The 27,235-nt window shown below is 45.7% G+C and overlaps 1 protein-coding gene and 1 non-coding gene across 2 annotated transcripts; both read right to left on the bottom strand.

The window, feature by feature from the left end:
- Positions 1-5,536: 5,536 nt before the first annotated feature.
- LOC136491584 (uncharacterized) lies at positions 5,537-18,489 on the bottom strand. The gene is made up of 7 exons (XM_066487884.1): positions 18,227-18,489; positions 17,973-18,081; positions 15,994-16,074; positions 15,780-15,895; positions 15,207-15,425; positions 5,834-6,008; positions 5,537-5,767 (listed from the first exon to the last, which is right to left on the bottom strand). The coding sequence occupies exons 1-7, from the start codon at positions 18,352-18,354 to the stop codon at positions 5,537-5,539; spliced, it is 1,059 nt and encodes a 352-aa protein (XP_066343981.1). The 5' UTR covers positions 18,355-18,489.
- A 1,374-nt stretch (positions 18,490-19,863) lies between these two features.
- Positions 19,864-19,953, bottom strand: LOC136495074 (small nucleolar RNA snoR20a). Its single transcript, XR_010768860.1, has one exon. It is a non-coding gene; the product is annotated as a small nucleolar RNA snoR20a (small nucleolar RNA).
- Positions 19,954-27,235: the final 7,282 nt, after the last annotated feature.

Here is a 27,235-nt window from a genome sequence, read left to right as displayed (position 1 = left end):
TTGTTTATACTTAAAATTACATCGGTAGTTTAGTATTCAGAGGAGAGATCAATGGTTCAAAGACCCACAATGTTATATTTTTTATTTTGGATTTTATGAGAAAAAATCACTGGTGAAAAACATAAAAAAACACTGGTTGAAAAATACAACTGTAAAAACGAAAAACAAAAAAAAATCAGAAATGTAAAGGGATTACCGAGAAAAACAAAATAAAAAAACCCGAAGTAGAAAACAAAAATAGGAAACACAGCCAACGGAAACAGAAGGCAAACAGGAAAAGAAAAAAATTGGAAAGACAAACGATGGAAATGAATTGAAGATGGAGAACAGAAAATTCATTTGTTTTGTTCCTTTATTTTCTTCCGCACTTATTTTACTTATTTTCACACTTCTGAACAGATTTCCTTCATGGAAGCCTTATTCACCGCACGCAACTAAACGCGGCAGTGCCTGGGCGAGTCCGCGGAACGCCAAGGACGCGGGAGGAGGCAGGCACAATAAAAAAATAAAAATTTTGGCACAAATTTTCTAATTTTGGTAGACCAAAAACGCTTTCCTCTGCCTTTGGAATCGGTTTTGGACTCAAACTCTAGAGGCATGCTTTCCTCTGCGTTTGCATTTGGAATTGGGTTTGGACGCAAACTCTAGAGGTGACCGTGCCGGCTGTGAACCAAGAAGGGAAGAGGTATCTATCTTATAAGAGAAGAGGGGATAGTTTTACGCATATTCACATGGTTAGTTAAGAGGGCCAGACTAAAAAAATGAAACCAAAAAAGAGAGGAAATTTTGTTTCTTTATTATTAGGTATAGATATAGATATAGAAGAATAAGAAGAAAATTCACATTAGTTGTCCAAGTTACAATTCACATTACATTACATAAAGGTTGGTGACTGCTATAGACTGAAGTGTAAAAGAAGCTCGCTATGGGTTGGAGAGAAAGCTGCACCACTCTACACATGTGGGTCATTTTGACTTTTGAAAGCATGTGGTGGCGGGAAGGGGTCAAATAAACAAATTTAGACCTAACGTCAAATTAAAGTGCATCTTCTCATTTAAACCTTTTTCGGCTGTCACTTTCCATGGTTTCTTAGACTATTTTGTACCGCTCTTCAGTTACGTATTAGAGTAATTTTTTAGTTTCGGCTTTAAAAACCCCTTCACCCGTAGAACTAAAAGTGCTTTTAGTAAAATATGTGTATGAACAACTTCTCATGGTACAAAAAATTGGTGACCATCTCTTTTATTTCTTTTTTATTCTTTTCTCTCTCTATTTTCTCCTCATCCTCTTCTTCGTTCAACTGTCATCCACTTCTACGCCCCCACTCATCTCGACGCCCCACTAACGACTCTGCCCCCATCTCGCACCCCAGCAACTTCCATGACTTCCACCCGGGCACCCGGCCCTGCCTACTCCTTCCCACCCTCGCGACTCTGCCCTGGCGCCTCGCCTTGTCCGTGCTCCTGTCACCATGCCTCGTTGCACACACACATGAGAGACATTCTGGGTTTGGGCCCACAAGCAAGGACAATATAATGGAGAAGCTTGTTCTTTTTAGCCCCGTCCGTCACCCACGCCTTGTGGAACCGGGATTTTCACATGAGGAGCTGTTTGTTTTTCTACATGTTTGCCTGTTTGGCCTTGGCCATGAGGAGGCAGGGACGGTGTCCAAATAAAAAGGGTAAAGTGCATTTTTTTTTCAATATTCAACTTACACAAGAGTCCGATTTTGAACCCTCAACTATAAAAACCGGGTACTGGACACCCTCCAACTGTCGAAATAAACCATACCGCGAGCAATAAAACAATAGGAACGAAATAAATAAGGCCCAAATAACCCTAAATAGATTACCATCAGTTAGTAACATTTGGTTGAAGAAATGGTATTATATATAGTTTCATTTTTTGCTTTAAAATATACATAAGTTATGATTTTTTACATATTTTTTTTCAAGAATGCCATTAAGGGTGTATTTCGTTTTAATAAATTTGTCTGGTTGATAGCTAGAGGGTGTCTAGTACCTAGTTTCATAGTTTAGGGTCGAAAATCGAACAAAAGCATGTACTAAACGTCTGCTCTCCGTTCTGATCACACTCACCACAGTAGTGTGGTACTCCTAGTAGAGTAATAGTGCTGTGCATTATTTATTAGGTATAGATTATACTATTAGATACCACCTAGGCAAGATGCATCTCAACCGTCGGGCCGTCAAAATTCTGTTGCCGCTACCGACCGTCGGTTAGCTGTGTACGTGTTGCTTGCGCATGCAACCGCTGCTCGCGCGCTAGCTATGGACAAGGGACGACTAATAATAAAGTAGCGTCTAGCAGAGTTGGATAGCAAGTCGCCCTCCCACCATGCGAATTCACACTTTTGGCACAAGCTGCCTGCATTTCCATCGTCCTCTTGTATGCCACCAACACAGCATGTTAGTCGTTACTTGTGCCTTTTCTGTTTATTGGAGCTACCTAGCCAGCCTACTGGTGGCTTAATTAGACAATCAGCAAATAAGCCATGTTCAATTTTCTTCTTCTTCTTCTTCCAAACATCCCATCTTGCCTTTTTTCAGCCAGAGATACCACTCCAATTATTGGATACAGAGGCATGTTTTTTTTTCTTTCGTTAAATCTTGAAAGAAATCAAGAAACAAAGAGAACCGAACGAGCTTCGCACATGCATGCATATAGCATGCATCTAGGTTAGTCTAGGCTTTAATTTGAGAACGAAGCTGCTGCTTTTTGCCATCATCATTGGAAGGGCTGAGCCTGGAGCATCATGACTAAACAGAGTCGTTGAAGTAATAACAATGATTACCCTTTTGGAAGCAGTTGCCACAGAGTCGGATTTGATGCGGTAGGTGCATGTTGTACCAAGGCTAAATTCGTTACAAGGTTCCTCTCAATCCGTACGCGCGCGGCGTACGGTACTACTACTGATCCACTGGACTGAACTGCATGATGATATATGATGCAGGGACAGAGTCGTTATCCTAGCTAGACTAGTCTAACCGGCATACATTTGCATTTGCTTGCGTTTGGTATAGCCAACGACAAATAAGTTGCACGTAACACTGTACTAGATTTGGTGTCTGAACTGAACATACTTGAGCACCACTTGTATTTTTACACATCACGTTACTAGCTACATCATACATACATGTATATATACATAGTACTCCACTGTGCAATCATGATATAGCTAGAGTGTATAGAATCTCAGCGTGCTGCTGCATTATGCATATATAGCTACTATAGCTAGAGATTGCTGAGATCCATCAGTATGTTTGGTGTTGCATTGGCGGTTAAGGCATGTTCGCTTGAACTTATTAGCTGGCTTATCAGCTAGAATCTACAGTATTTTTCTCTCACAACAAATCAGCAGACGATGTCACTCACCTTCCAACCTTTTCTTTCTTTCTGACGCCCTTTGCTCGTCCTATATAACATATGTTTATGTATATTTTCTGTCACGAGTAGCTAGGTGAAAAAAACTGAACCTACTATATCTTCAATACTTCAATTGTATTGTATGTTACCATATGCAGTAATTCATATAGTCCTTTATGAGCATGCAGAGTGACCGTGGACAGAGCAGCAGAGGAAGTAGGATCAAAAGCAGAGGCCTGCATGCCTGTGTTGTGCGTGCTCGAGATGGATTGATACTCCTATCCTGTAGATGCAGGAAGGAAGGAGGTCGTCTTTTAAATTGACTGGCAAGCTGGTTTACCATTGCGACACCATGCATGATTGCACAGGCTTTTGAGGCGAGGATGCAATTGCCAATTGGTCAAGCACTGCGGCAGCAAAAGGAATGACCGCTCTGCAAGCAAAGCAAGGCAAAGAGGAAGCTATGCATATTGGGACGATGACGCTGCCTGTGAAACGGGCGACCGACCAGTGTGAGTGTGACGGTGCCGCATCACCTTGTCTACTGGCCAGCCGGCACAGTAAAAATCTCAATGACGACGCATGCTACGTTTGCACCACTTATTACAATGCCATGCCGTGCCGTGGCGTGCATTCCATCCGTGAATCCATCCATGCACGCCCCCTCCTCTGCTCCACCACCACACACACAAACGTTTATTTAAATTAAAATTGTTTGATTTCTCAAAAAGCAAGAACCGTATTCTTTTTAGACGAGAGGAGTAAATATATATATATTAAAAAAAATTTAAAGTCAACTAAGATTCTTCCATTTGGCCAGATTCAAACAGAGGTGGACATCAGTTTCAGAGCGGGCATGTTAATTTATTTTCAAAGACTCATTTTTTAGTGTCTCCGAAAATAGATTGACTGTCTACGAAAATAACTGTGTTTTAGGAGGCATACCCATTTCTTGCCTGCCTGCCTCTGTAAATTAGATGGGTTGTCTTCTAAAATTATTTTTGATGTAGTGAGGGGTGAGAGAGCGAAGAGGCTAGATGTAGCAGTGGAGGGAGGGCGGCAACATGGCACAACAGTGCTTGGTGCAGACTAGGAGGCGGTGATTAGGCACCGTGTAGTCACCGCTAGCTATCGGCGGCATGGGACATGGTGGTCGATCAGGCACCGCTACATCTTGTTGTTTTGTTGTCCGAATTGTGGGAGTTAACATCTTTGCCAAATTAAATTATTGGAAGTATATACAACGTAGGATTTTGCAGAAAAAATAGCACCAGCACATTTATTTTTGAAAGAAAAAAACAATTCGTGAATATTTAGGTACAAAGTGGCGTGTAAAAATGCGATACCATCATTTCCATGAATACAAATATAGCCTCTATTTTCATGTCTTGTAGGAATATAAGTGGAGCGGTTCACAATGATCAAATAGCTAGCATAGTACTCCCTCCGTTACAAATTTGAAGCATGGGGCCCTCTTAACAAGAAGCTATCATGCACTTACACATTACATTTCATTTACTTTGGTAAATGTCACTGCCTTGATTAATGCTTAAACACCAGGATCATTGCCCCAACCGCTGCCCTGGAGCAGCTCGATTCCTTCATCAGCTTGCTCGTTTCGTTCCGTCGCTGCAGCCGCACGCGGTACGTGCATGCTCAAGGACGGGGTAGGTTCGGGCGCTTCGTCCCCAAGCTTGGGAGCGGCGGACGTGCCCGCCAGCGAGGGGGCAGAGGAGCTGGCGTCCGTGCTCACCACTTGTTCAGTGAAATGCCTAAACGAGGTAACCTTACCAGCACAGAGACGAGGTGATCCCATCCAAGACAAACCGGGCAACCAAGCACATCACTACTTATGCAGGCTAAGCTAGCCAGTGCAACCAAACAAGTGCATCTTGCATTGTCTTGGCAGGCCTTGGTTGCCCAGACTTAGTTGGCTAGCCAGGGCAAATCCAAAACGTGAACCAAACACACCCTATTCGTCGATCGGGTGCAATGCATTGAGATACTGAGCCACAGAAGTGTATGGCGTGTGGTCATATATATCAAACCTTTATAAGAATCAAAGACATAACAATCATAGGCAATGTGGTGAAGTTTGCTCTATATCGTAGGATATATACTACCTAGCATGTGATGTTGACAGCTAGAGCTAGTGATCTATGACGGTGGCGCTGCATTCGGATTGTGCAACAAGAGCCGCTGCCTGGGCCCTGTCCGCCTTGTACAATCTGGCTCTCATCATGCCCCACTCAGCCGTCGCCCGGAGCCTGACCTTGCGGCGGCTTCCATCCACGGTGTCGTTGCCCTTGTTCCCGAGCGTAAACCCCTTGTGATGCGCCACGTACTGCACGTCCACCACACCGATCTGCTGCTCAGGCTCCTGCAGACACACAAAACGTAATAACAGGTATATGGTAACCCATTTTTACTTTATATGAGTTCTTACGTCGACGCATCTCCAGAAGTTCCAGTCGAGACCCCAGCCGTGAACCAGGTCGTTCTGGATCATGTGCCAGACGCAAGTCCAGGCCTCTCTGGTGAAGACAGGAGCCATCACCTCCACGAACCCGCTGCACGGCCGATGGTGCACGTCGGTACCGCACTTCCGGGCAGACGTCGACCTGTGTAAACATATATATGTGGCCGTTCCATTGGCCGAGTTTGGTTCAACCGTGAACCGGAAAAAAAGTTTATGTAAGTTGTAAGATATGAAAAAACTAATGTGAGCTATGTGCTATCAAAGAGCTGTAGAATGTTTGGTTCAAACAATTATGAAACCTACACCTTTGAAACAGGTGTGAAACGTCTCTCTATTTCTATCCATTTATAGAAAAAACAGAAAACCAAAATTTGGATCCATTATCAAGCGTGCTACGAAAATAGTACTACACCAAAGCATGTACTTTTTTAAAAAACAGCTTTAGGTTCCACTCTTTTGGTTGGCGTGGTATTTTTGAGAAAACAGCTTCAAATTCTACCCTTTTAGTTGGCGTTTTAATTTTTAGCGCAGCAGGATCACTTTCGAAAAGCTGAACCAAGCGAGCCTTAATTCAATGTATTGAGAATTAAAGCAAAGTAGATTGTCAGAGCATACATTATTAGTTACTATTATCAACATGTTCTCAGACGTTAAAGCAAAGTAGATTGTAAGAGTTGGCACTCAAAGTGGGGTAGTTGTTCCAAAAAAATCAGCCTGGCCGGTCAGTTTTATAACAAACTATAAATTAGACTTTACAGCTACGTTTTTCCCATCGAGACGATCTAGATGTGTAGTCAGGATGAGAGAATTATAGCCTTGAAAAGATCCAGAATTGTGGAAACTAGCTAAGTCGGTTTCCAAAACCGGACAACACGGTTTTGTCAGCCCAAAATCAAATTGAATTTTGTATGTCACTTGGATTTTAATTTATAATAATTTTGACAACCCCCCCCCCCCACCCAATAGGATAAGCTCATCCTCGTCCTAAAAATATAAAGGGCCATAGACGATTGAGCGTATCTGATCCATCAAATACACATTCAATCTACTATTTTACATTTTCGAAACCCTATCTTTTCAAATCCCATACCTGCCATTCTACAAGCATCCGACGATGTTTGTTGCTAGGTGGCTTGCCTACCCTAGAATAATCGTAGGTCCGTTGTAAAAAAAAACCCTAGGTCCGCCTCCCCAACGGCATCTTCACTGGAGAAGTTTCGAGGCATATTTTGGTCAGTCTACCGAAGCTGGCTAGAACTAGCCAGGTTTGAAGACAAGCTAGGCTAGTTTTCCATCGCTTTGCTACAATTCAATCCCTGAGCAATCCTCTCACAATCCAAGCATGTTATCTCTTGGGGGTGTATGGCTAAGAGTAGTGACTCAAAGTGGCCACTTAATAAGTTTATGGCCACTTTGAATCACTACTAAAAAAAACAATTTTAGGAGGTGTCACTGGGGTCAAAACCGCGACAAGCATTGTTGTTCGTAGGGTGTCACTGAGTGTGTGTCTCCAGTGGCTCGGGTGGGACTCAAGAACACAAAGAACACAGAGAGGACACAATGGTTTATCCTGGTTCGGGCTTTTAGGGCCCTACGTACCAGCAGCAGATGATCCTTGCATTTAAGAGCACCCAAAATCGGGGGGTTACAGTGTAAGAGATAGATTTGGCAGGGGATTGCTCGGTGCTGATTCCTAAACCTCACGCCAGAGAGGTCTCTCCCCTCGTTGGACGGAAGGAAGACGATGGAAGTAGGGAGGAGCTCTCGGTACTCCTCTCTGGGTGGATATGCTCTCGGTGCAGAGCTCGAGCTGTTCGACGAGGACATGAATGATCTGTTTGGAATCATCCTGGATTCGTCCTCCCCCTATCTAGGATCCGACCTCACCTTATATATCAAGGTAGGTCGGGTACATGGCAGGTTTAGGGGAGTTTAGCCTATGTTCTACGTGCGCCGGAGTCCTGGAGGGTCTTGTAGCAGGCGTGGATGGACCTTGGCGTTATCGTGGAGCAGAAGAAGCTCTGGGCGTCATTCGGTTGCTTTGTTCTGACATGCTGAGTGTTAGGCTTTGTCGGCTTAGGCTGGCCTCCACCAGGTGCACCTTCTGGAGGCTTCTTGGCGATGAAGGCATCCAGCTTGAGGAGCCGATGAGCGGGCCCAGAAGCCCCCGAGCCCCTGAAGCCTGGCGGAGGGTTTTTGTCCCCTTGTGTCATGGCCCGTGCGTGACCTTGTCGGAGGAGTGGTTGACATCGCCATGCTTGCTGGGCAACTGCTAGGGAAGCCCCCGAGCCTTGGACGCTTGGGGCGTTTGTCTTCAGCCCGGGCCTTGGCTCACGCCAAAGGCCTGGGCGGCTAAGGATTGGTTTTAGTTTCCTATCAATTAGGAGCCTGAGGCTCGGGCGAGCCCCGAGCCCATGAGCAAAGGCAGAGGGCATGCTCGGGCTCGGCCCAATCCTTAGCCAGGAAGGTGTGCGAGAGCACACCTGAGGGGTGTAGCCCTTGAGCCCCCGGACGATCCTAGAGGGATCGGTTGGGGGCTCTCTGGGTGTGGAACCTTTGATCCCGAGGCTTAATATACCCCTATGTTAGGATCTCGTCTGGAGCCCCCGAGGCCTTCGTGGCCTCGACTAGTCGAGTTTGTGATGGTGACGAAGGGCTGAGTTCAATATGTCGGTGATCGTTCTAGCCATAGCGGGGATGGCTTTCGTGGGCAAGAGTCTAGTGCTCTTCGTGGGGACTCCCAAGTATAGTGGAGTGCTCGGCTATCAGGGAGGAGAAGTGGTGTTGACCCACGCTGCGTAAGTTTGGGGACTGAGCGAGGGCCTGATGAACTCATTTGGGAGTTGCCGGCCTTGGGCCCTAGAGGCATCCCGCTTAGACCCAGGCCTGTCGTGGGTCGGGTGATCGAGAGCATCTAGGGCCTCGGTAGCAGGTCTTGGTCGCTCGGGCCAACTTTGGCAGCATAGGTCGGGGTGTGGAGCACGCACTGAGCGTGGCCGAGGCCCTCGTTGGGCCCACTACTTAGTGGCTCCCGATCCAACTCTAGAAAGTTGTTTAGTTTTGGGGATGTGCCATCCGGGTGCCCATCGATCTCCGTCTAGGGAGTCGGCGTAGCTCCCGAGGCCATCATGGGGCCTCCATGCTAGCGGGCGAGGCGGTTTCTAGATGTGCCCCTTCCTCTAACATCCCGCGCAGGCGGTTGATAGCATCTGGGCTGCCGCACCGGTTGGAGGACTTATGGCGTGCACCCCCATGCTATCCCGTGTCATCTGGGAGACGAGACGTTGGGCCAGGTGGTGTAGATCTAGCGAAGGAGAGGCCGTGGCACTTGGTGTGCGCGGATTCGGATCATTGATGAAGCTTGGTGGGCTCGAGGGGAGTCAGATCCCATCAAGTCCCGTGTGAAGGCGTGCGCGGAGTGGGTGGCGCGTCTGACGGAAGGTGCAGCGGGGACTTGACTCGTTGTCAATGCCCTCCTTGACTCCACCTTTACTATGCGGCCACCATCGTGCAACCGCTTAGGGCGCAGTTGTGGGGATTGAGGGGCGTCTGGCCGACACTGGCGCCCTTAGCCGTTGATGGCTGATTCGGAGGGCTCAAGGCCACTCACAGCGCATCAGTCTTGGGCTATAAAGAGGGAGCCCTTAGGGCACGGCCCCACTATCCCATCTTCGGCAACCTCTCTTCTTCCTCTCAGATCCGAATACACATGACCATGGCAACGATGGAGTGTGACGCCACCCTCTGAGTGAGCCTATCACTCTGTTAGCTAGATCACCCCCACGAGAGTGGAAGGATTCCAGCGTGGCCCCAACCGTGACTTTGAGTTGAGGTGGTCACCTGTATTGGGGCCCTTCGCGGTGGCACCGTCGAGCGTGCGCCGCGATAGGGCCGGGCAGCGGCTAACCTACCCTCTTGAGCCGCCTCTGTGTCATCGCATACAGAGGTGCGAGCGGCAAGAGCGAGGAGACTGACATGGAGTCGTCTATAGGCTTTTGGTCACCTGCAGAGATCGGAGGCTCCTGAGCGGCTCGTAGGTGCTTGGGATTTCTCCAAGCCTCAGCCAGAGATGTGGTCGGGTGGAAATTGCACCATGCGGGGGGGGGGGGGGGGCTCGAGTGGCCGAGAACAGGGCTAATCTCCTAGCTGCAGTTGGGAAATATCTACCTCTTCTTAGTACCCACCGACCTCCCCTGTGGTCGACTCACCGAGCTCGAGGCTCCTCAGCCTTCCTCGGTGATCCCTAGAGCATGGAGAGGAGGGAGAGTAGGTTGGGTCACTTGCATGGCTAGGTCACCCTAGCGGGCCCTCTAGGGGAGGCTCCACTGTAGCATCGACATTTTTTGCTATTAGTGATTTTTGCCACCCGTATATTGTACTAGGTCGTTCTCAATTATTAATGAAATCACTTTTGTTTGTAATCTAATTGCTCATGAGTCGCTGGGAGACTTTGGTCCCTCATTCAGGATGGGCTCGATATGATGCTAGCCTCGGTGGTGAAGAGCGTTGCGCCTGTGCTACTAGCGAGTAAGTCCATGAGAACTCCAAGTTTACAGTCGTTCCATGCCTTGTCTCGGTCCCCCATGAGGAAGATTCTCAGCTTCCTGACCGAGCTACTTGTATAGTTCCTAAGCCCATTGGACCAGTGCTCGGGGGTTTGCTGCCACCCTCGTTGGGTCACCACGAGCGGCTCAAGGTCAGTACTCGGACATCGTTCGACGGGCGGCCGGTTCTGCTTTTGAGCACCTGTCTAAGGCCGCTTGTTCCCACCCCTAAACGTCCCTCACACTTTATTTAGGTGCTTCGGGCGGACTTGAAGTCTGATGGCCTAGCCTTAGAACCCTTAGTGATGCCCCATCTGGGGGCCCCGCGCCGTCATGTGGCTGGGAGACTTGATCTGTCGATAGATCACATAACTAAAATGAAATGAAATGAAATGGAAACGAGAGAGGGGAAAGATGACATAGCTGGTAATGCAGCGGTCGGGGCCGTTCTGTTAGTGCTTGCCGATCCTTCGTTCGGGCCCCACGTAAATCAGTTAAAAGAAGACAATTTTACACTACTGTTAACGTTGTGCAACACCATAAATTTAATACTAGCTTCGCCCCTGCGCATGTCGTGGTCGACGCCGATCCAGTTGCGCGTGGTCGGACGGTGGTGGGAAAGCTCATGCCTTCACTCCTGCTAGGGCTTGGCGCCCCTAGTCCTCGGGCGGTCAGAGCCTTTGCTGGAGGTGTCACCACTGTCTCCTCCCATCGGTGGGGCGTGCGCGTCGGAGCGGTGCCCGTTGACGGTGGCCGTCGGTTGGGATGGCCTGGAGGTGTCAGCATGGCACCGAGATGCTAAGCTCTTAGCCTGCTACTTGAGGGTGACACGAAGGAGTCGCCTTGCCTTGTGCAGCCGCTTCTTGGTCTTCGGGTCCTGCGTGTCAAAGATGTCCTCCAGACGGCAAGCGGCAGCCGCCATATTGTAGGTCACGCGGGGGAAACGCAACATGCTGGGAGCCCCCGTGAGGGTGTCGGCGACGACGGCAGCATGCTGCGCCGCCTACTGCTGCACAAGCTCCTGCCTTCACCGCCTGAGCCCTACCTCAGCGGCCTCCACATCCACCTGTCGAGCCTACGGGTGAGCTGCCTTCTCCTAGAGGTAGTTCGCACGGCTGTGGGGACTCTGGTCTAGCAATGTGAGCTCGGGGCATTAATGATGGGGTCATTGCCGTCAATGTGGAAGGACATGTGGCATAGAGAGTGGTAGTTGATGTAATCCAAGTCGTACTCTATGCCATTCCCCAAGAGGATCTCAAGGAAGGCGCGCAATGAGGGGACATTGGTCCCTGTTGAGCCAGAGAGGATGGCGCCTCATGGCACTTGCCGACTGACGAGGTGCTCTAGCTCTAGCTGGAAGGACGCAGCGGCGCTCTGGATCCTGAATGGTAGATCTGGGAGGTAGTACCAGAAGCGCTTGGGCGGCGGGAGCACCTCTCTAGTGATGATCTGGTGATGGACGTTGGCCAGCATGTAGATCATCCGACGATGGTCCAACACGGTGGAGTTCGGGCCTAGACCACGCCGGATTTGCCGGGTGAGGACCTCGAGATTTGCTCCCAAGAGGTCTGACAGGGGAGATGGTGCCGGGGGCTCGTCGCCCGCTGGTGCAACCTCCTGGAGTGGGTGAAGCTTGTCGTAGCAGTCGGCGATAGAGGCCAGGCTCCCGAAGTTGAGGACTGGCTCGGGGCAAAGGCGTCGGCCGTTATGAAGAACTCGCTAGGGAAGCGGACATCGCCATCTAGGGCGGTGCCTCTTGCTCCGGTGACGACGCGGGTGGCTTCAGCCACCTTAGAGCTTGAATCATACTTGACACGCTCCCCTACCTAGTGCGCTAGCTATCACGGGGTCAAAACCGCAACAAGCATTGTTGTTCGTCGACTGTCATTGAGTGTCTGTCTCTAGTGGCTCAGGTGGACTCAAGAACATAAAGAACACAGAGAGGACACAACGGTTTATCCTGGTTCTGCTATTGGTCCCTACGTCCAGCAGCAGATGATCCTTGCATTCAAGAGCACCCAAAATTGTGGGGTTGCAATAGAGTGTAAGAGAGGGATTTGGCAGGGGATCGCTCGATGCTAATCCTAAAGCTCATCACCGGAGAGGTCTCCCCCCTCGTCAGAGGGGAGTAAGATGATGGAAGTGGGGAGGAGCTCTCGGTAGTGCTCTCTAGGTGGTTTTGCTCTCGGTGCAGTGCTCTAGCTGTTAAGTGAGGACAGGAATGATCTATTTGGAATCATCCTGGATTCATCCTCCCCCTGTATAGGAAACAAACTCCCCTTATGTATCGAGATAAGTCAGGTACATGGTGGTTTGGGGGAGTTTAGCCTATGGTCTATGTGCGGTAGAGTCCAGGAGTGTCTTGTAGTGGTGCAGATGGACCTTGGCGTTGTCGTGGAGCCAAAGAACCTCTAGGCATCGTCCGACTGCTCTGTTCTAACACGCTGAGTGTCAGGCTTTGTCGGCTTAGACCGGCCTCCACTAGGTGCACCCTCTGGAGGCTTCTTGGCGATGAAGGGATCATGCTTGAGGGGTTGATGAGTAGGACCTTGTCGGTGGAGTGGTTGACAGCGCCATGCATGCTGCGCAACGCTGGGAAGCCCCCAAGCCTTGGACGCTCGGGGCGCTTATCTTCAGCCCAGGCCTTGGCTGACGCCGAAGGCCGGGGGGGGGGGGGGGCTAAGGATCGGGTTCAGACTCCTATCGATCGGGAGCCTGAGGCACGGGCAAGCCCCCGAGCCCCAAGCAGAGGTGAAGGGCGTGCTCGGGCTAGGCCCAATCCTTAGCCAGAAGGTGTGCGTGGGCACACCTGAGGGGTGTAGCCCCCAAGCCCACGGGCATTCTTAGAGGGATCGATGGGGGGGGGGTCTCTCGATCAGGATCCTTTGATCCTGAGGCCCTATGTTAAGATCTCGTCAGGAGGCAACTCATTTTATTAAGAGAGACAAACAAACAACCTTTGAGTCTCCAAAAATACCTTACTATTTTCATAGGCAACTAGCTTATTTACGAAGACACCTAAAAATGCGCTGCCTCTAAATATCAATTAACAAAGGCAGACCTCTTAAGGGGTCTGTCTTTGAAAATAAATCATATTTTCAAAGACAGACCTCTTAATAGGCTCATCTCTATTACTAAGCTAAGTCAACACCCGACCAATTTGTCTCTTAGACCCAAACCCTAAGTCATATTAGAGGATGCTAACATTTCTACCACATGACACAACGACCACATCTTCTACCTCCCACACGGGCCGCCACTCCCTCGCCCACACGATAGAACCACCTTTCCTCAACCTTGAACCCTCCCTTGTCTGCTCTGTACTCTACCTAGGCTAGAGGATCCTCACTGCCCATGATGGGGAGGATGCATGGCGGTGAGGCCGATGCACCTTGGAGGCGGCAGGGCCGAGGAGCTACGCAGGGGCGGGGGATGACAGGGGCGGCGGCGAGATCTCCTTAGTATTGTAGCCGACGGCGCTCCTCCCATCTTCCTCTTGTCCCTCCCTCTCTTCTGCTCTCACAACTTGCGGCAGGGAGGATGCACGATGCAGGGTTTGCGAGATCCAGTCAAGTGGGCACTTGATCTGGTCAGGTGAGGGCTTCAATATCTCTTTCGAGTTCAGACTATCGACACCGCCTCTCATGTGTTCTCTCTCTATCGTCCTCAGGGCAAGCGGTTGAACGAGCTTGGTGGCTACAGGCTTGGCATTGGCTTCTCCCTTCACCAATACTGATGGCCTGGTCCGGAGTAGATCGGGGTGATAGTGGCCCTCTCCCTAGGCACCGGTGGCTTGATCTGGAGCAGATTAGGGCGGCAGCAGCCCCTCTCCCTGACACTGGTGGTGGCTTCTTGCTTCATCGACACTAGCGGTAGTGAAGTGGCGGGGCTTTGCATCTAGAGATGGGCAGACTTCCTGGATGGGTTTAGTCGGCCTACACAGGACTCGCCGAACTAGTATTTTTTTACTTTGGAAATTTATTTTTAGAGATGTGCAAATGATCCCGCCTCTAGGAAATTGTGATTTTCAATGACCATCATCCAGAAGAAGGTGCGCCCTGCGCCTCTGGATATGTATTTCACCCTGTCTTTAGCATTGAAGTTTGTGGTAGTGAGTTACCATAACGATTGTATGAATTTACGAGATTACTACAACTCCTCCTAAGTGATTTACTATAACATTGTGGTAAATATCATCACGAGTTACAGTAACACATGTATCATAAATATATATTCACTTACAGAGATTATCATAAGTTATTATACGTCTCTAGATATATCTACGTGGATCACTATTTTTACTATGTTTTCCTAATCGGTTTGCGGATAGATCCAACCTGTACAAATTTGTTTTGTACTAGTGCTTGATTTATTTGTGATGGGGTATTATGTTTGGGCATCGGTTATTTTGTTTTGGTGTAACTTTCAAAGGACAGAGTTTGAGAGTTTTGTTTGACTATTTGTTAGTGAATTTTGTTGGTGGAAGTTGCGTTTTTCCTTTGAGAAAGAAAGAAAGCGCTTCTGAATCTTTGTAGGTTTTACATGGTGTTTATTTTGAGAAATCATTTATTCTAGATGTGGTGATCCAGCGTATGAGTATATTCTTTAGATTTAGTGAAATGACTCTATTCCTCGTATTAATACTAATTATTAGCTTGTGATGAATAAGGTGATGATGGATGAACCCATTTTATTTCACAAATTAATTAAAACAAAAAGTGGGAGATGAGAAGATAATGGACTACCTTAAAAAAAACGTAAGTATAGTTATTATTAGCTAATAATACAGTACTTACGTGTGTATCTCGGTGTCGTTCCTTCTGACGGTGATATCGTAGTACTTGACCCCCCTGGTGATGTCCAGGCCCGTCTGCGAAATTTCTAGCCCGTGCTTCTTCACAATCTTGATGTACTCCTCCGCGTCGAAGGTCTCAACTCCAAGGTCCTGGTCCCACAGGAAGATGTAGTCGTATGGCGCCACGATGCTGGGGTGCATGAACCTCTTGGCATACCACCTACATGGGGAAAAAAAAATGAGTGCATGATTAGTTTGCGAATTTTGGGAATGTGGCTACTGTAGCACTTTCGTTTTTATTTGACAATTAGTGTTCAATCATGGACTAATTAGGCTCAAAACGTTCGTCTCGCAATTTCCAACCAAACTGTGCAATTAGCTTTTTTTTTGTCTATATTTAATGCTCTATGTACGTATCGCAAAATTCGATGTGATAACTACCGTAGTACTTTTTGGAAAACTTTTTGAAAACTAAACTAGCACTGATGCATGTGTTTGTTGCATTTTCAGTGCATGATGCACCCCACACCACCAAAGAAGAAGGGACTGTTTGTTGCTAGCTGTCGCTGCTCACCATTTGGTCTGCTTCCTGGCGCTGACATGAATGGCTTGCTTGGACCATTCGAACTCGTCCCACTCTGTCGTCCGACCGTCGTAGTGGAACAGCATCACATCGAAATTGTCCGAGAACTGCTCCATCCATCGGTGTTCATTCAGTTTACAGCAAACCATCAGAAACCAGGATGGAAGCAATCAGTCAAGTAACGTATAATTTCTTACAGTGTTACCTTGTGAACTGTCGCGTTGACGTTGACTCTCTCACTGTAACCCACTGTCAGCGCCACAAGGTATTTGCGAGTCGGGGTGTCCTGCTCATCGCATTGACACCAAACAAAATATGTACTTACTAATTAATCGCGTCAACCCAACCCAACCCTCCACGAGGCCATGTGCTTAATATAATATATAAGGATATATAAGGAGGCTTATCGCACTACTGCATAAAGCCTTTGTGGGGGCGGCTACAGGGCATTTGTAGGGGCGGTTTGCCAGCCGTCCCTACAAATTATTGTAGAGACGGTTCCCAAACTGTCTCTGTAAATTGATTTGTAGGGACGGTTGAAAAATAAGTCACCCCTACAAATCTATTTTCCACAAATCATAAATCTAAATAAAAAAAATATATTTTAAAAAAAAATTCCAGGAGGCCCCATCGGGCAGCCACACGCCCACGCTCTGCTCGGATGATTGCTGCTTGTGTGAATTTCATTGCCGTGGGTCCGGCGTGTGCTCGAATAAGATTGTTTCAGAATTGTATTTAGTTGAATTTATTGACTCCATGGTGCTGGTTATCAAGTTTATGGCACCGTCGACCATTCAAAAAGTAAAAGATGGTGTTGGCATTTACTTATTATGCTATCTTCTTTTTCTTTTGACCGAAGTCAGCAGGGGAAAACTTCAACCTATATTTTTAATTTTCTTTTATTCCAGACCTTTTTATTCGCTCCCAAGGGGAGTTGAATCCAGGCCTGCTAGATGCTACTGAGGTTAAGGTGCTATAACCACTAGGCTATAGGCCCTTTCGCAATTATGCTATCTTCTAATAATGGTCCCTTGGTATTGAGGTTGTAAACTCCTGATAGGAAAGAGACGGACTGTTAGACCTTGTTTTTTAATGGCCTATCTTTTTTAAAAAGATGAAAGATAAGGATTTCTAAAAACTTTTCCGTTCCTTTTTCCACCTAGCAGCCAAGTCATGCGATTTCTCACATGAAAAATGCGCGTTTCGCGGCCGCTGGGATTCGAACACGCAACCTCAGCCTCGCGCGTTCCCTCCAACACTGGACCACACACAGTCAAATTTTGTCTCTCTTAATATTATGCTGAACCGACTTTAAAATGGGTGTTTGGTACTCTAGATGAATTCAAATGAAAAAATGGTGAACTACAAAGTTGTATAACTTTTCGAGATCTACGACTTTCGTTTTTATTATTTCTCCATCTGAGGTTGTTTGAAAAATTTGAATTTCAAATATTGGAAATTTAGACGCAATTATCCGCAACTAGATGATTTCAAATAAAAAAGTTGTCAACTATAAAGTTATACAACTTTCGAGATCTACAACTTTAGTTTTTTCTATTTCTCCATTCGAGGTCGTTTGAAAAATTCAAATTTCAAATGTGAGAAATTCAAATATAGTTTTCCTTGAAGAAATGATTTCAAATGAAAAAGTTGTCAACTACAAAGTTCTATAACTTTTCGAGGTCTATAAATTTTGTTTTGGTTCTTTTTCCATCCGAGGTCGTTTGAAAAATTCAAATTTTAAATTTAAGAAATTCAAACGTAATTTTCCATGACAAAATGATTTCAAATGAAGAAGTTATCAACTACAAAGTTCTATAACCTTTCGAGCTCTACAACTTTTGTTTTAGTCATTTCTCTGTCTGAGATCGTTTCAACGAATCGAATTTTAGAACTTAATTTTTACTATTCGGCGTATATTTGTATGGACGCCTTTAGATCCAGCCACCCCTACAAATCTATTTATCGGGGTGGCTGGATGTAGAGCCGCCCCCTATAAATGAATTTGTAGGGACGGCTCTAGATGGGAACCATTTATAGTGACCGTCCTAAAAAAACGACGTTGCTACAAATTATTTCAATACTATTGTCGATTCAGTAAGTTAATAATACAGTAGTTAGTTAGAAGCAAATTAAATGGAAGCAAGGAAGGCTGAGCGGACGAAGGTCATGAGAGAGAGAGACCTGACGCAGGTGTCCCCAGAGCCGGCGCAGGTGAAGATCAGACTCTCGAACAACGATGTTTGGTGGTAGCCGCTCCGCGCCTTTTGGTTTTGCCTGGCAGAGCAATATTCTACGGCACAAGAGGCATGTAGAAAACGTCAAACATGCCCCCAAGGTATGTAGCTGAACCAAGTTGCAGTAACATATGTTGAAACATGATCTTCGTCAAGTCCCACTGGCGTGGACTTGATTTCTGACAAGTTGAGAGTTTGTACCTCTGAATCTGAAGTGGCATTTGACTGCAGCAGAGGAGTCCCCTCTGCAGTATAATTAGAAGTGCTATTTCTGAACGGTGTTGAAAATCTGGCAAATATGTTGCTGCCGCTGGTGTTGCAGTTTCCATCACCAACAAGGTTCAACGGGAAATAGCTTTGATGTGATTTGTACGGCAAAAGGAACGCCGATCAAGAACCCGATTGCTGCCGCAGACAACACCCTAATGATCGGATTTGATTTCATTCTCACTTTTCACTAGCGAGATAGGAAGATCACAAGGCAGTATATAATATCGGAAGATCACAAGGCAGTATATATATATACTAGAAAAGGAAGCGCCCTTCCGGGCACCCTAGCTACCAACGTCACATGTGAGGCAATAATATAAAATACATATGAAGAAACTCATAGAGATATATATTATTGGTAATAACACTGAGTGTATGGTCTTTGTACACAATACATGGTTTCTATCTATCCATATGCCAGCGAACTGAGCGTAGCTCAGCTGGTTGGGTTCCTTGTGGTGTCTTTTAGTGGTAGGCGACATGTCCCTCGACAGCGAGGCGAGGTGCCTGCAGCGGACAATGCATCAGTGGTGAGGTCACATGCCAATACCAGAACTCATTGCATCCGTGGTGAGGTAACATGCCAATACCAGAACTCATTGTTACCTCAATAGTTTGGTGGATCGAAGGGGACAATAGTTTGGTGGATTGAAGGGGACAATGCCAACTCATTGTTACCTCAATAGTTTGGTGGATTGAAGGGGACAATGCATCAGTGGTGAGATACAGTTGACGGGGACAATGCATCAGCGGTGAGATCACATCTGTTGGCTCTTGCTATGAGGCGGAAGCCTGTGATTCACGAAAGTATGAAGCAATTAGAACAATACACAAAATAAAATATCAGGAGGGAATTTCAAAACAAATAATCAAAGCATTATCTGGTAGATAAAAAGGCCAAAACAAATCAAGATTTGGTTCTAAATTAATGTAACAATAACAACTAAAGGCCACTATCATCTCATCTCATTCAAGGAAACAATTCAAGTGTGCTCAGAACTACTTTTGTGTTTTCATTTCGCATGGAAAACAACTGATTAGCATCTATTATTAGTAGGCCAACCATCAACTACATCCAGCGCTTCAGGTGATAGGGTACAACCAATTTCACATAAGCAAATAGAAACTCATACCTAGGTCAGCTGTAGAGACCGTAGCAATTATAGTTGTCATTATTCTTCAGTTTGCAAACAAAGCAATAAATTTGCAACTGGTCCTGGTAAAAGGACTACATTTGATCTTCAATTTTCTGGTGGCAGGATGCATCAGACTACTTATTTTGTTGCCCAGAATAATCTTCTAGAAATATCCATCTATAAAATATTGCTAACTTCATATTGCAAAGAAGCCAACCAATCAGCAACTGGTACTGCTAAAAGACCTACACAATCGACTTCCAACCTTTTCAAGTGCGAGACTAATATCATATTTCCTAGAAACACTAACCAATATTATAAAACACCACTGTAATCTGCAAACATTAACCTGATCAAAATGGCTGCCAAACCATTAATCCCTATGGGCATGCAAATGGAAAACAATGAGTGAAGTTCAGTCGTGGTCCGAAGGCCTCAAACCATCCTAGCTCATGAACAATATCAATAGATATATTAGGCAAATATATTTGCCTATTCTGCAAAAAACACATCATAAAAGCCCACGAACATATTTGTAAACAAGGAAATTAAGACATCTGGCAAGGAACATAAGATGCAAAGACTTGAACAGGATAAGATGAATTTGTGATTGGATTGCTTGCCTGTTGGTATGGAAAACCAGTACATGCAAAAGTCCACAGAACATCTTCAGTACGTTACAAAAGATTCAAGACCTGAGATTGAACCTGAGGCCCACAACTGTCCATCGCCATAAGAGATATAGCTACTTACTATCATGGGTGAAGACCAAAATTGACTCCAGCACTAATATGTGTTGAGCTAAAACAGGCAACCTATCCATGGTTCCATGCACCTATCTATCACAATTTGAAGTCTCATGCTGATAGCAACTAAGCAAGGCATGCCAACGAATCACACATTTTTTTCCAGAAAATATCAGATAACCGGTTGGTTTATACAATTTCAAAATCGATATGCATCTGCATGTATACCTGCCATACAGAAAATAGCAACGACCATATCTCCAAAATAAAATTATGCAGATCCTCTGTTGGCATTTAGCTTTAGGGCTACTTTGGGAACTTAGGGCGATTAACCCAGGGAACAAAACCCCTCCGTGGATTTTTTTTTACAATTTGAATCCCCGCACACCCACAGGGGAGATTTCACTGTACGGGACAATTATCCTGCGGCTGTTTGGAAGCAAATTTTCAGGCCAGGGGAGATAACCACGGACGTCCCTACTCGCAAAATCCTTGACCAAAGGACTTAATCAGTGAAATTCAACTGGACCATTGATCAATGGACTTAACCATAGAAATTAAACTGGATTGATTGCATGAAGCAGAGACAGCAGCAGCATAATGCAAAATCCTTCCTTGATATAATGAACAACATTTTCATGAAAATAATGCATGGAAAATCACAAAGGCCAAAATAATGCAAATAATTGAGTTACATGAGAAGCCCGCATCAAGTATAAGAATATGGAATGATAATTTTTCGACATAGTTCAATACATAGAAAATTTAATTCAAGTGGCAAATTCAACCTAGCTAATCCATTCGTCACCAAATCACATATCAAATCCATCTAGATATCCAAGACATATAATCAAAAATAAATTATGGTTTAACTCCTTTTCATAAGCAATGTTCGAGAGAAAAAAAACTCCTTTGCATAAGCTTCTCACATAGGCACTGCAGCTAGTAAAAACATTTTTCTTCTCAAATGATACATTTGCTTCCACAACAAGAACTCTGCAGGTATTGCCGTAAAAAAACAACTCTGCAGGTAAAAAGGAAAAACATTAGTAGCTAGAGACATACACCTAAAGTAAACTAATCTAGTGCTGCTAGGATACATCAATTTGAGCCAAGGGTAAACATGTGGCATGCCACAACAAGCAAATTACAAATGTGGAAAAGTTGTCGGCCCACATGAAAATTAAGTTTTGGTGCAACTGCAGGTTAGTCATCTAAGCTCCACAAGACCAGTCACAAAATGCAGAAACAAATTCAACCAAACCTACACAGAAGATCGATCGGATTAATAATCTCATCAATCAAAACAAATGCTGATTGATAGGATATGCCTGAAGATGATGATACGAGAGAAGCATGTGTCCGTGCCTTGCTAACCAACCAAATGCATGCCGTCCGGGAGGCACTAGTAGAGAATAGACTTTCGGTTTTGGTTATTTTTGGGCCTGGGGCTAAAGATAGGATTAGTCCCGGTTGGAGTCCCCAACCGGGACTAAAGTCCCTTGCCCAACGGCTAGGGCCGTAGGCTTTTGCAGGAGGGGACCTTTAGTCCCGGTTTGTGCCAGGATCATGCACAAGTACGCACAAATTCATAAGAATGGTACACAGATATATAATAAAAGGTTCCAAGCTTTATTAATATTTAGAAATAATGTCTTACAACAGTGGTCCAAAGGGGCATGGTCATAGGCTACATATCTAGTGGAATACTACGGCCTTGAAACGAAATTATTGGTGGTCTCTAAAGCGGGATTATTATACAGCGAAGCGGTGTCCTATTCCACAGGCAACTTGAGCGTGGTCAAAACCCTAGCCTCGATGTCATACTCCTACGAACGTATTTCCTTGCGGAAATCGTGTATGTTTCCTCATCGAAGTCATAGTCTTCTTCCGTGCCGAAGTCCTGTAGGTCAACAATGGGTGAGTACATACATACTCAGCAAGCCCTAACCATAGGGTGGAAATAGAAGTGTAGTGGTGACTATAATTAAGGGTTGGGTCCTAGCGGAGTATTACCATTCCCACTAGTACCCAGATTAGCATCAATTCCATTACCAGTTTCATTACACATAAAAGTAAATCTAATCATAGTATCCCATCCTAGCATTTGCCCATTCCAAGGACGTGGCTATTCGAATAGGTTTAAGTAACTCTACAGAGGTGTATAAATTTTCCCCACACTGGTAGGTGCAACCTCATCCATGATCAGTGGATGAAATAGACCTAACGAGACCTCGTACCCAAATGTACGCGACCTTAGATGTCCATATAACTCTACTATGGCTTCTTAGGGGTTGGAAACATAAATACCAGGAAGATACCGAATCGTCCCAACATGATGATACCAAATCATCACAAAATAACATGGCTCGAACATGGCCAAAAATAAACATGGGCTCGAACGTGGCCAAAAAACCAAAAGCTTGACGTGGAAGATCACATAGCATCCACGCCAACCGGACCACAGAAGAAAACCTATTCCTATGTTGGCTTCTAATATTCTGTTGCCTACACCGGCCTCCTAGTAGAAATTATACTTCTATCTAACAGGGTGTGAGATCAAGCCTACCCATATAGACATGTGGCTGTATGTAATATCTCACTAGGCGAGAGGGACTACGAACTGGTCCTTATGTGACCGATGCGAGTATCTCCCACCGGAATCCTCTCTAGGCATCCCTGCCATGGTAAACTACCTCCATAGTTTACCACCACTCGCCCCCTATCGGGGTTTAGTTTCAGGTTTAACAATTTTAAGTTCTATCATTATCCCTAAGTCTATTCATAACGTGGAGCTCATAAAGTAACAAGATAACCATTTATCTTAATCCAACAATATTCATATCACAATAACCGAACTCATATTCTAGGGTAATAATCTTATAGTCATGTTTTAGCATTTCAGTGGTTTAAAGCAAGATGGTAGGGAGGGGAGCTAGGACTTGCCTTCGTCGTTGTCACCTTCCGGCATGTCTACGAAATTTGGGTCCTCGTCCTCCTGACGATTACCGTCGTCTGTCGGGCGTATCAACCGAAATAAGACTACCGCTAACCACAAAAGAAAGGGCAAAAGCAAACATAGAACAATATGGTGGTACTAGGTGCAAATGATAGGATTAGATTTTAGATGAATTTAGAGGTGGTTTCATGTAAAAAGGAGTTAGGGTTTAAAAGTTACATATTTTAGAAGTTTATTCCATAGCTATTTAACTAGGTAGAAATTTATGTGCATTTTCTGGTGCATGAAAATATGTGTAAACTACATGATTAAATTCCCTAATCCATCTAGTTTATTTACAAATTTTCTTGGAATTTTTCTAAGCTAGGAAGATGTATTTTTAGCTCTATGTGTACAATAGGCGGGTGTACCCAGCGTTTTCTAAAGCGCACCCCGCGCTGTGTGTTGTGGTGTGTGTGTGTGGATGACAGGTGGGCTCTCTACCTATGTTAGTGAAGACAGCGGTAGCGGCGTTATGGCCTAGGTCCCATGCAGTGAGTGAGAGAGGAAGAGAGGGGGAGGGATGGACGGGAGGCGACGGTAACGACAACGCCGTCACGTGCCTAGCCCACACACCAGAGAGAGAGAGAGGGGGAGAGAGAGAGCGATGGACGGGGTGACCACCGTGACACTAGAATAGGGGATAGAGAGACCTGGCTCACCAGAGTTGGTTATGCCGGCGGCGGTGGCCTTCGGTGATGACGGGTGATGGGTGTGCGGTGCTCACAGGGTCCACCGTGGCTGATAGCGGGTTACCGTCGGCAACAGGTGCCCACGACAGCGGTGGTAGCTCACTGAAGGGAACCCAGTGGCGCTGCACAGTGAACCTAGCCATACGAGCCTCTACCATTGCGACCAATTGAGTGTACATGAGTGGGGGTGAGTGGTGAATGTGGTGAGGGTGGTGTGGTACCCTGGGTGACTTTGCCGGTGATGGCCGATGGCCATGGCGGCTCAGCGGAGCAGGGCACGTGGTGATAGCACAACACAGAGGGGGAGACAACCAACTAGCTAGCAAAAGAGATGGGGAAGGGGCTCTATGACTCACCGGTCACTCCAATCGGCCAAAGACATAGCGGGAGAGAAGAAGGGAGAAGACGACACCAATGGCGCCGGCGGCTAGGTCGGTCCCGGTGGCTAGATATTTTCCCCAGCCACTCTTATCCACCACGCGCACTCATGGTTGACTTCGTTAGGTCACTTTGCCATAGCTGGTGCTTGCCCATGCGCATGGCGAAATGCCTTGGCGGCTACTCCGGTGGCTTGGCGTGGAGGCAACCATGGTGTCGGCGTTGATGAGCTCACAATGAGGGAGGAGAGGGGAGAAGAGGAGAAAAGAGGGCGCCATGGGGTCCCATGGTCTCCTTGTATCGCCGTTTACCTCCATTGGCACTAAGGTAGAGCTAGAGGGGCGTTGATGCGTGGCTGTGCCACGTACTGCTGCTGGTCATGAGGTTGACGATGGAGCTAACACGCGGGGCCTGAGCATCAGTGGGAGAGAGGGAGAGAAGAGAGGGGCGTGAGCGAGGTTGGGCCGAGCGCTGGGCCACGGCTGCTGTGGTGTTGGCTGGGCCAGCCCACGCGAGGAGGGAGAGAGGGAAGGGGGAAGAGAAGGAGATGGGCTATGGCTACGGACAGAGAGAGAGAGAGAGAGAGAGAGAGAGAGAGAGAGAGAGAGAGAGAAGTGGCTTTTCTATTTTCCTTTCTCTTTTCTATTTCCCAGATTATATATGCATATGTTTAAATGATTTTGAATTCAAATTTGAATGCATGAGTATGCAAAAGTGTACCACCATAAGTTCAACAAGTCAAGCAAACATTCTCACACAAAGTTTCACACATCAAGTTTGTTTTCCTACGTTAATTTATTTATAAATATTACCTATGTTGATTATATATTCTAGTTTCTATGCAAAGTTTTAAAAAGTTCAATTTTTATTGATTTTTAAACTTGGTCAAATTTTTAGGGTGTTACAAATCTACCCCCTTAAAAAGAATCTTGTCCTCGTGATTCGAGCTGATCCTCGAATAGATAGGGAAATTCCTTTTTAAGATCATCTTCTCTTTTCTATGTGGCTTCTGCCTCTATATGATTACTCCATTGTACCCGACAAAATTTTACTGCTGTCCTCCTGGTTTATTGGATGACAGTATCTAATATCTTGATTGGTCTTTCCTAATACTATAAATCTGGTTGTAAATCCATAGCTTCCACTGGTGCTTGTTCTTCTGGTACCCTCAGGCATTTCTTTAGTTGAGCTACGTGAAACACATTGTTTATGTCTGACATTTCCGGAGGTAACTCCAAGCAATAGGCCACCGCTCCAATCTTTTCAATGATCTAATATGGTCCAATATACCACAGGGCTAACTTTCCTTTGACTTGAAATCTTCGAGTACCCCTGATGGGTGATACCTTTAAATAGACGAAATCTCTGGGTTGTAACTCTAACGGTCTTCTTCGGGTATCCGCATAGCTCTTCTGTCTACTTTGTGCTGCCTTCAAATTCTCTTGGACTTTGGCTACTTGTTCTTTGGCTTCCTTGATCATGTCTGGGCCAAATAGGCTTCTTTCTCAAACCTCGGACCATATTAATGGGGTTTGGCATTTCCTTCCATACTAGGCTTCGAATGGTGCCATCTTTAAACTTGCTTGGTAACTGTTGTTGTAGTAGAATTCTATGAATGATAGGCTCTTTTCCCAGTCTTTTCCATAGGTTAGTACGTAGGCTCATAACATGTCTTCTAATATCTAGTTTACTCTTTCTGTTTGTTCATCGGTCTGTGGATGATAGGCTGATCTATAATCTAGGCGTGTTCCTAAAGCTTTATGTAAGTTTTTCCAAAACTGGGCGGTGAATTGAGTTCCTCTATCTAAGACTATTTGGCTTGGTACCCCATGTAGTCTAAGGATGTTGTCAATGTATAGTTTCGCTAACTTGTTTTCCTTGTAATCAATCTTTAATAGAATAAAGTGTGCCACTTTCGTCAATCGATCTATGATAACCCATATTGAGTCATGTCCATTTGGTATCTTGGGCAATCCCACTATAAAGACCATGCTGATTTCGTCCCATTTCCATACTAGAATGTGCAATGGTGAAGTAGTCCTACTAGTCATTGATGTTCTGCCTTGACTTGTCTACATGTATCGCATCGGGTGACATATTCTACGATATCTCCTTTCATTCTGGTCCACCAGTAACATTGTCTAAGGTCCATGTACATCTTGGTTAATCCTTGGTGGATAGAGTAGGCTAAATGGTGTGCTTCGTCCAATATTAACCATCAGAGTGCTTCATCCTTTGGTACGCATATCTAGTCTTCGTACCATAACTTCCCTTGCTCGTCGACCCTGAATCCTAGAAGTACCTTCTTACTACTTTGTTTCTTAAAACATTGTATTTTTTCATCCTTGTCTTGGGCTTGCTTTATCCTATCTTCCAAGGTTGGTCATACACGTAGGGCCTTTAAGATACCTTGTGGCATAATTTGCAAATTCAGTCGGTGGACTTCTTGCGCTAACTCTGGTCTTCGGTTTAGAGTCATCATGCAGTGACAATATATCTTTCTACTTAATGCATCTGCAACTACATTAGCTTTCCTTGGGTGGTACTATATGCTTAGATCGTAATCCTTGATCAGTTCCAACCATCTTCTTTGTCATAGGTTCAAATTGGGATGAGTGAAAATATATTTCAACCTCTTGTGGTCTGTAAATATCTCACATTTGTTTCCAATGAGATAGTGTCTCCATATCTTCAATGCGTGCACTACGGCTGCTAGTTCCAAATCATGTGTCAGATAATTTTCCTCATGTTTCTTCAGTTGTCAGGAGGCGTAGGCAACTACTTTGTCATCTTGCATTAGGACACATCCTAATTCGTGTCTTAAAGCATCACGATATACTATAAAACTTCTGTGTATGTTAGGTAGCATGAGTATTGGGGCTGTGGTTAACCAGGCCTTCAACTCTTGAAAACTCTTCTCATATGCTTGTGTCCACTTGAATTCTTTTCCTTTCTATGTCAGGGCTATCATAGGTCTTGCAATTTTTAAA

Source organism: Miscanthus floridulus, chromosome 11 (genome assembly GCF_019320115.1).
Source record: "Miscanthus floridulus cultivar M001 chromosome 11, ASM1932011v1, whole genome shotgun sequence".
In the NCBI taxonomy this organism is placed as follows: Eukaryota; Viridiplantae; Streptophyta; class Magnoliopsida; order Poales; family Poaceae; genus Miscanthus; species Miscanthus floridulus.
This window is presented reverse-complemented; position numbering and strand designations above follow the sequence as displayed.

Excerpts from the sequence above, each read along its gene's own strand:
- LOC136491584 (XM_066487884.1), bottom strand. The coding sequence starts at position 18,354 with ATGGAAACTGCAACACCAGCGGCAGCAACATATTTGCCAGATTTTCAA. Across the intron at positions 16,075-17,972 it reads TCTGGGGACACCTGCGTCAG|GACACCCCGACTCGCAAATA; the intron begins GTCTCTCTCTCT and ends TGCGATGAGCAG. Across the intron at positions 6,009-15,206 it reads AACGACACCGAGATACACAC|GTCGACGTCTGCCCGGAAGT; the intron begins GTAAGTACTGTA and ends ATGTTTACACAG.